Consider the following 9,381-nt stretch of genomic DNA (forward strand, 5'->3'; position numbering starts at 1 on the left):
CACTCACTCAAACACAGGGAGTGGCAGCACTCATCCCAAACCTCATGGAGCTCATCCCACACCTCCTAGAGCTTATCCCACACCTGGAACTCATCCCAGATCTCATGGAACTCATCCCAGACCTCATGGAGCTCATCTCACACATCATGGAGCTCATCCCACTGCATGGAGCTCATCCCACACTTCCTGGAGCTCATCCCAAACCTCCTGGAGCTCATCCCACACTTCCCGGAGCTCCAGTTGCTCATCCCATACCTCCTGGAGCTCATCCCACACCTCATGGACCTGGAAGCTTCCACAGTGAGCCACCCCTGGAGAATGGGGCCTTTGCCCTCTCATGACCTCAGTCATTTCTGTTTCCTGCCCCACTTCCTGAGACTTACATCTGTCACTCTTTTTTTTCCATTTTTCCCTCCTCACCTCTCCCAGGTGACAGCAAATCTCCTCCCACACGTGCCCAAAAATCCCAGAAGTGCTTCCTGACCACAGCCCAACCCAAACCTCTCAGGGAAGAGTCATGGGTTGGTTCTGTGCACCAGGGGAACACAGCTCAGCTGTGAGTGCTCCAGTCTGAGGGATCCCGGTGAGTCAGCAGAGCATCATCCCAAATCCCTCGTGCCTCACTCCTAATCCCTGGTGCCATCCCAGTGTTGACACATTCCTGCCTTTTATGGGACAAGAAGATGTAATTGATGGGTCGGATGGGCATGACTTGTACCCAGGCACAGGAGACCAAAGTTCACCTGTGATTCACGGGAAAATCCATGTTCTGAAGTGTCTCCTGCATCACGTTGTTGTGTTTGTGTCTCCATCCCTGTCTCATCATCCCTGAGATCATTCCAGAAGTTCTGGAAGCAGGGCAGCAACAGCATCACTCTGTAACGGCTGAAATAAAAAATTCTGGGTAAAATCAGAAGAGAAAATAACCAAAACCCGGTTATTTTAAATAACCAACCCCTGGGAGGGTTTGGGCCATCCTGGAGGTGTCCAAGGAACACCTGGACCTGGCACTGAGTGCTCTCAGTGCTTGACCAGGTGTGGGTTGGTCAAAGGTTGGGCTCAGTGGTCTTGGAGATCTTTTCCAACATCAGAGATTCCATAAATCTGGGATTCTGTTCACCCCAAACCACCCTGTCCTGGCATTTGATACCACTGCCCCCAACACCACGTTGGGGTGCAAAACCAGACTGAAACAGCACCTGAAGCCTCCGGCTGGGTTTGCTCAGCCAGGTTTTGATGGATGGGGATTCACAAGGGTGGCAGAACCTGTGGACCATGGACAGGAACCTACTCTGGGGCAGGTTTGGTGGCAGAACCTGTGACCCCATGAACAAGAACCCACTCTGGGGCAGGTTTGGTGGCAGAACCTGCAGGCCATGGACAGGAAAACACCCTGGGGCAGGTTTGGTGGCAAAATTTGTGACCCCATGGACAGGAACCCACTCTGGGGCAGGTTTGGTGGCAGAACCTGCAAGCCATGGACAGGAAAACACCCTGGGGCAGGTTTGGTGGCAAAATTTGTGACCCCATGGACAGGAACCCACTCTGGGGCAGGTTTGGTGGCAGAACTTGTGGGCCATGGACGGGAACCCACTCTGGGGCAGGTTTGGTGGCAGAACCTGCGGGCCATGGACAGGAAAACACCCTGGGGCAGGTTTGGTGGCAAAATTTGTGTCCCCATGGACGGGAACCCACTCTGGGGCAGGTTTGGTGGCAGAACTTGTGGGCCATGGATGGGAACCCACTCTGGGGCAGGTTTGGTGGCAGAACCTGTGGACCATGGACAGGAACCCACTCTGGTTTGGTGGCAGCACCTGTGGCTTTGGTGGACACCTGGAGGAGAAATCTTTGCTGGTCCATACGGGGCAGGCAGGTTGGAATGATCACTGAAGGACAGATTTGGGCTAACACAAACCTCTCATCGAGATATCCGGCCCCATTGTGTAATTCCCCTGCAGAATTCCTGCCCTAAACCTAATCCTCAGGGATTAACATCAATAATTATGTTTTCACATAGAGGTCGATCACGTGGAGCTCCTGGTCCAGGTGACCCTGAGGAATTTGGGATTACAAACTGCCTGATCCACGTTGTCCACAAACAGATCCATTGGTCACTTCCCGTGAAAATTCCTTCCAATCTCGTTCATAGGGAGGCAAAGGAATTAATGAGCTATTAATAATTACAATGCTAAAAGCACAGAGCATCAAAGGGAAAATACGGGAAGCTGAACACAGCGGATAGAAATGGGCTGGGATGTGTAATTAGGGATGCCTCATGTCCCAGATAAACCCGTGGAAAAGTATAAAAGGTTTCCAATCCCAGTTTCCTTCACTCGCTGCTCTGCTCCAAAACAGCTCCATCCCTGCTACTGGAAGGGTAAGTCCAAATTTTCTCTTCCCCTGCAGTTTTATTAAGGAAACTTGGAGTTTTTCCATGAGTTTTGGTGGAATTGGAGTGTGGGACACTCCCTCCTCACTTCTGGATCTTGCTGGAGACCAAGTTCTTGTTATCCACAAGAACAAATTATTAAAACCAATTAAAATAAAGGCTTTGAGCAGAGGCTCAAGGCAAACTAAAATAACAGAAAGGGTAGAAAATACAGACAGAGGGTTTTGTGGAAAAGGGGCTTGAAGGTTTCCAAGCAGGAGGAACCAGAGGGTCTGGAGCTGCTTGTGGGAAATTGATGTTTGAACCAATTTGGCTCATGGAAAATTGATGTTTGGACCAATTGTTCCCTGGAAATCAAGTCCCACCCAGAAAGGTTTCTGAAGGTTTAGTGAGGCATTAAAGCACCTCCCAACAACACTGACCCTGCTTTCTCACCCCTGAAGAACCAGAAATTAGGAAGAAAATGGGGAATCCCAGAACAAATATCTATAAGCTCCTGCTGGCTGTGACCGTTCCTCTCTCCCCTCCAGCTCTGCCAAAGCTCCAGGACGATGTGTTCCCGCGGCTCCTGCCACAGCCACGAGACCTCCTGCCATGAGTCCCGCTCCTCCTGCCACGACTCGGGGGCCTCGTGCCACTACACCATCCAGAGGCAGCCTGTGCAGAAGTTCAGCTATGTGACGCCCTGCTGCCCCCCAGTGCAGCCCTGCTACCCCCCAGTGCAGCGTTACTGCCCCCCAGTGCAGCGTTACTGCCCCTCAGTGCAGCCCTGCTGCCCCCCAGTGCAGCGTTACTGCCCCCCAGTCTGCCCCCAGGTCACCAAGAACATCTGCAAGCTGCCATCGTGCTACCCCAAGTACTGAGGGCACCCTGGATGGCTCCTGCTTTGGGTGTTCTCCATGCCTGAAGCTTCAATCAATGGTTCTTTATTCCTATTTTTAATTTGATCCTCGAATTCTTCATCTGTGATTAGAATTGGGTTCCTGGTTTTGCTCTAATTTGGTTTAATTTGCTCGGCATGCAAGACCCAGCTCAGGTTGCTTCCCATGAAGCTGGGAATGATTCCTGCTGCTTTTCACCCCTCTGACAGCCTCCAAAACAATAAAATTTGATTTCCAAAAGTAAAAGAAGTTCATGGTCTGTTTATTCTTTGACCTTTTTTCTTCAGAATAATTGTTACCTCTGACTTCTTTGTCACCACTTTTCTCCTCAAGCTGATCACAAAATGTCCCTAAAATTTCAAAATAATAAAAGCCAGCAATTCCAGAGGCATTCCTGGAGCAGCAGAAGGCTCAGGGAGCTCACCTGCACCATATTTATTCACATATTGATCCACAGAATATGTATTTATACATTTATATCCAGAAGGAATTGGTCACAGGAGGGTAGCACAGGTGATTCCATGGATGCCTGGAAGTTCCCAAGGCCAGGCTGGACAGGGTTTGGTCAAAGGTTGGGCTCAGTTGGTTTGGAGCACCCTGGGACAGTGGGAGGTGTCCCATGGCAGGGGTGGCACTGGAGATCTTTAAGGTCCCTCCCCATCAAGCCCATTCCAGGGTTCCACTGGAGGGAACTGAGTCCCCTCCTCAGCAGCTCCTCACACTTCGTTCGTCCCTCTGACTCAGAGTCACAAACATTTTGAGGTGTCTAATAAATGCAAATAAGCACCTCGTGGCTTTTCCTAGCCCTCCTTCTTTCACTGAGCTCCAAATTACTGTTTTCAGCAACAATTGCAGGCACTTAAAATAAGTATGAAATCTCTCTGGGCTTTTGACAACCTCAGACTTTCCTTATCTCCTAGTCCAGCTGAGCCACCGGTTCCAGAACAGGCTCTGTGGCTGCATCAGCGTCCCCAGGAGCTCAGCAGCCAGACTCAGCTGGAGTTAATAACCCTGGGAGTTGAATGAGATGATCTTTAATGTCCCTTCCAACCCAAGTCACTCCACAATTCCCTGATTATGTGGATTCCTCCTGCCTGACGAAGAATTGACTCAAGGGCCTACCCAAAAATGGAGTTTAATCCACCCAGATGAAGCATTTCTACATCACAGCAGCTTCCAGAAGACTTCAGATTTTCCTCAGCTCTAAAAGATTTTCCTAAAAGCTTTTGGGCTTCTGAACCATGGCCTGAAAAATAAATGCAAAGATTTATAGAATCATGAAACAGTGTTGGGTGGGGAGGGACCCTTAAGAACCTCTGAGTTGTTCCTGTGGCTCTCACCTGGATAAAAGTCCCAGGAAAGGAACAATCACCCATTGTATTGTTCTAAAACCTTGGGCTGCTCTGAGACAAACTTGGGGCCAAAGATCGAAACACGGGAAAGAATAAAAAGTACAAATCTGCTTAAATTAAATGAGACCCCACAGAAACAAGGAATTGACAAGAGTAAAATTCTCACACAAACATTTCCTGCTGAGGATTTGAACCCCTTCCCCCATCCAGGAGGAAAATATTGTGACACAAACATAAAAACAGCTGACGTTTGGCAAACGGAACGGAAAAAATTGGGATTGGGGACGTCGTTCTGGCGTCACCTCCAGAGTCAAGGCGTTGGGTCCCAGGTAGTCACCAGGACCTCCCTCTAATGAAGTCCCTGGGAGTTGTGGCTCTTAATTACAGTCCCTTGTGTCAGGGGAAAAAAAACCTATCAATCAAAAACTGACTTTGCCACGGAGAACCAGGGGCAGCATGTGGGGAAGGAGTCAACCCTCCAGAGTTGATGCAATCCCAGTTGCCCAACTACAAATCACTTAATAACTCCAGGGATAGGTTCATTTTTGCCACGGGAATATGCAACTGCCTCCAAAATTCCCTTCTAAGCAGATTGGGAAATTCCTCACTTATTAAAGTGCTGAGGAAAAAGTCATCGTTGGGTTTTTTTCCTGACTGCGTCAGATCGGAAATGCTAAAAACGAGACACAGGAGATAAATATGAATTTGAGGGTTTGTGTCAGCATTGCCAAGAGGTGTCTAATTCCCAGGACAACCTTTTGGGAGATATAAAAGTTCGGCATCCCCTGTCCATCCTTCACTCATCACCAGCTCCACGAGCTCTTCCTCTTGCTCTCCAGCCAAGGGTGAGTTGGATTTTGTTGACTTATCTACTCTTGAGCAGCAGAAGTTCACAGAGTTCTGTGTTTAGACCTTGCCTTTGTCTTAGGGATTCTTTATTTTTGATGGCTGGGTGTTTGAACAGGCACAAGGAGTGCTTGGTTTGCTCACGGGTGGGATGGCAGAAAAGAAGGAAAAATTGAAGGAGCAGATGTGGGAATCTTTGGGAGCCAGCAAGGAATTCACTCCCAGGTGATGAAGGCAGTGAGAGCTCGGACAATTCAGAGCAGTTTTAGAGGGAAATTCTACTTTGAAAAGCCAACAGGAGCATCTTGGGAGGGAAATTCCCATCAGAGCCACACCATCATGGAGTGTCCTCCAAAAGGAAGGGTCACCATGTTTTGTACACCCCAAAACAGAGGGAAACAACATTTCCCATCCCAGCCCAAAGAAGAGCCAAGGAGGGCTCAGCTGTCCCAGCCTGACCATCTCTCTCTTCCCTCCAGCTCTGCCAGAACTCCAGCACAATGTGCTCCCGCAGTTCCTGCCACGACTACGAGTCCTCCTGCCACGGATCCCGCTCCTCCTGCCTCAGATCCTGGTTCTCCTGCCACAGGTCCCGCTCCTCCTGCCACGAGCCAGAGCCCTCCTGCCGCTACGTCCAGAGGCAGCCAGTGCAGAAATGCACCTACGTGACGCCCTGCTGTCCCCCCGTGCAGCGCTACTGTCCCCCTGCTGTCCCCTGCTGTCCCCCCGTGCAGCGCTACTGCCCCCCTGCCGACCCCTGCTGTCCCCAGGTGCCCTACTGCCACCAGTACACCAAGAACATCTGGAACCTTCCACCGGCGTGCCCCAAGTACTGAACAGGATCCAGCCCCGGCAGCCAGAGCCGCCGGCTCTTCCCTTGGGCACCCCGACCTCGGCTCGCCTCGTCCACGCTGAAACCCCCGGGTCTCTGCCATGTGGGGATGAAATGTTCTCCTAATTAACATTTATGGTGTCATTCTTGCTAATTATTCCAGAAATGTCCTTTTCTAATTATTCAGGGTGTAATTATTTGTTGGGAATCTTTCTCTGTCTTATGCTTCTGATTCAGACTCACCTGGGTGTCGGAAACAATAAATCTGATTCATGAGACCCTCATTGCCTTTGAATTCTTTTATTCTTGTTTTCCTTGATTTTTTTGGTAATTTTTTCAGGGATTTTCAATTCAAATTTATTTTTATTTCCCAAGTATCCCAAAATTTGGTGGCAAACAATTCCCACATTCTTTTGGGAATGGATGGAAGTCAGTAAAGGAAAGGGGGAGACGGTAAAAATTGGACTGAATCTCAGAGGGGTTTTCCCACCTCAGTGATTCCAGGAGATTAAATTGAAGGGGAATAAGAAGGGCACATTGCAACTTCTCAATATGCAATAACTTACTCCAAGATCTATTTCAGACCTGGGATATAAAATTTCAAATATCTGAAAACCCCTGAGACTCTCAAAACAGAAGGCCCAAATTCCTGCGAGAGAACTGTGAGCAAAGGATGATGAGAACTCTTCTGAGATTTTCGTGAGCAGGCCCTGAATTTGAAAGGTTCAGAGATGGTTTTTGGGGTGGTTTTGGAAGGCTCTTGGGGAGGTAGAAAGATTTTGGAGAGCATCAATGTGGGCAAAAGGAGAACTGTCACATGAGTTCCCACTTTGTCACCTGGGTGGCAGCTGAGGGAGCCTCACCTGAGCCACCAAAGGTCCCTGAGAAATTCCTGCCATCCTCCCTTGCTCCACAAAACTCTCCACGAAGAATTGGCTGCCTTTAGCCTGGGGAACAGATGTGGGACACCCCCAGTTTGGGAGATCTTCCCTTCCCAGTCAGTGAGTTGCTCTAATGGGCAACATTTTTGCCAGGTTGAGGAGTTTAATTTTCTTACGCTTCTAACTCTGAGTCAAACAGGGCCATAAATCCAGCTTTAGCGCCCAAATTTCACCAGGAGTGACAAAATTGAGTATTTGCTCGAACTTCAGCTCTTCTTCTCTGAATCCTTAGGTGAGGTCAGGTGAAAAAAATTCGAGGGATCACGGAAGGAGAGAGAAACCACAGAATGGGAAAATTTAATACCCTCAAACCTCATACAGAGCTCAGGGTCGGATGTTTTTCTCTTTAATAACCTGTGATTCACATGGAACAACACAACGGGATCATCCCAGTCATCTGCCAAGTTGAGGGACACGTGAAGAACCAGGAACATTTCATTTCTTGCCAGCCCAGGGAGCCGAGGAGATCCCGCCGGATTTTCCGGCGTTGTGCCATCCCCAGGAATTGCAGGCGCTAATCCCATTTCCTCTTGGCACTCAACAACAGGGGAATTAAAACCCTGAGCTGTCACCTGCACCCAACAGGGGACCCAACCCCAGGAGTCAGCATTTCTGAGACCTTTCTGTGCCTGATGCAATCCGGGGTGTCCCTCATCCCTAATTAACACCCGTCAGTCTCCAGGAAATGGGAGAGAGCTGCTCTTCCAAAATCCCTCCCGTAGGAATCACCAGCAGGACGGGGCCCTGTGCGTCAAGGAGGGAACACCTAAAATCAGGGGAAGTGCAAACATCTGCGGGATTGAGCGCGGAATTAATTAAGGTGTCATCGTGACGAGGTGCCTCACACCTCAAATGACCTCGGGAGAGGATAAAAGGCCCCTCAGCCCTGTCCTCCGCAGTCGCTCACCTTTGCTTCCAGAATCTTCTCGCTGCAGCTGAAGAAGGTAAGATCAGCTTCACCGTTTCTGTTCTTAAAACCTCCACAAGGGGTTTTTATGGGTTTTGTGGGAGTTGGGATTTAGGGAAGTGCCTCCTGTTTGTGCTGAGGGAGGGAGGGGTGGGGAATGGTGGATGGAGGACAAGGATTTCCAGGAATCGTGGGAAAGGTGCAGCCCCCAGAGAGATCCTTGGGTGACACAAACTCTGCTGGAGCTGGGGCTTGGCATGTGCTCCTGGGGGTCCAATTGCCTCACAGGGACCTCATTTCACACCCCAATTCCCAGAGCATTCCCAGCAGACCCAGCAGGATCGAGGGGGTGTTGGGTCTGGATTTGGCAGGTGAAAAAAGGAGAGAAACAGTTCATGGGAGACATAAGAAAAAATATTATTAAAAAGAAAATGGGGGGGATATAAGAAAAGAATCAGAGCCTCCTCTCACCACATTGATCCCTTGCTCCAAACAGCTTTGCCACAACTCCATCACGATGTGCTCCCGCGGGTCTTGCCACGACTACGAGTCCTCCTGCCATGGATCCCGCTCCTCCTGCCATGAGTCCCGCTCTTCCTCCTGCCACTCGGGGCCCTCCTGTCACTACACCATCCAGAGGCAGCCTGTGCAGAAGTTCAGCTACGTGACGCCCTGCTGCCCCCCAGTGCAGCCCTGCTACCCCCCTGTGCAGCGTTACTGCCCCCCAGTGCAGCGTTACTGCCCCCCAGTGCAGCCCTGCTGCCCCCCAGTGCAGCGTTACTGCCCCCCAGTCTGCCCCCAGGTCACCAAGAACATCTGCAAGCTGCCATCATCCTACCCCAAGTACTGAGGGCAGGATCCAACGTCGGGATGCACCAGCTCACTCCTCACCCACAGCTTCCAGCTTGTCCCAGTGCTCGTGGCTCTGCAGCTTTGCCACTTCTCTGCAAGAAAAACCTTCTAAAACTGCCACAGATTATGCAGTTTTAGGACGAAACCTCTCGGTTTGAGGAGCTCTGAGATGTTTATCTTTCCTCTGCCAAAGCTGGGAATGGTTCCCTTCTTGCTTTGCTGCTTCGTCCTCCAGCAACACAATAAAAAACGGTGTTTCAAGCCAAATTAACAGTCCTGCATGTTTTCAGTCACTGCTCCATTAAATGTGCTGGATTAGTGGGCAAGAAGGGCATTGAGGGTTTGGAGTATGAAGGAGAAGGGAACAGAACTGGGGAAGGG

At 50.0% G+C, this 9,381-nt stretch overlaps 3 protein-coding genes across 3 annotated transcripts; all 3 read left to right on the forward strand.

The window, feature by feature from the left end:
- Nucleotides 1-2,940: 2,940 nt before the first annotated feature.
- LOC128948876 (putative small proline-rich protein 5) lies at nt 2,941-3,252 on the forward strand. Its single transcript, XM_054293639.1, has one exon. The coding sequence runs from the start codon at nt 2,941-2,943 to the stop codon at nt 3,250-3,252; it is 312 nt and encodes a 103-aa protein (XP_054149614.1).
- Nucleotides 3,253-5,968: 2,716 nt separating this feature from the next.
- Nucleotides 5,969-6,304, forward strand: LOC128948875 (putative small proline-rich protein 5). Its single transcript, XM_054293638.1, has one exon. The coding sequence runs from the start codon at nt 5,969-5,971 to the stop codon at nt 6,302-6,304; it is 336 nt and encodes a 111-aa protein (XP_054149613.1).
- Nucleotides 6,305-8,665: 2,361 nt separating this feature from the next.
- Nucleotides 8,666-8,998, forward strand: LOC128948874 (late cornified envelope-like proline-rich protein 1). Its single transcript, XM_054293637.1, has one exon. The coding sequence runs from the start codon at nt 8,666-8,668 to the stop codon at nt 8,996-8,998; it is 333 nt and encodes a 110-aa protein (XP_054149612.1).
- Nucleotides 8,999-9,381: the final 383 nt, after the last annotated feature.

The sequence above is a fragment of the Melozone crissalis genome, unplaced genomic scaffold (assembly GCF_028551555.1).
Source record: "Melozone crissalis strain CALT ecotype California unplaced genomic scaffold, PUWL_Pcris_2 ptg000161l_1, whole genome shotgun sequence".
In the NCBI taxonomy this organism is placed as follows: Eukaryota; Metazoa; Chordata; class Aves; order Passeriformes; family Passerellidae; genus Melozone; species Melozone crissalis.

Excerpts from the sequence above, each read along its gene's own strand:
- LOC128948876 (XM_054293639.1), top strand. The coding sequence starts at position 2,941 with ATGTGTTCCCGCGGCTCCTGCCACAGCCACGAGACCTCCTGCCATGAG.
- LOC128948875 (XM_054293638.1), top strand. The coding sequence starts at position 5,969 with ATGTGCTCCCGCAGTTCCTGCCACGACTACGAGTCCTCCTGCCACGGA.
- LOC128948874 (XM_054293637.1), top strand. The coding sequence starts at position 8,666 with ATGTGCTCCCGCGGGTCTTGCCACGACTACGAGTCCTCCTGCCATGGA.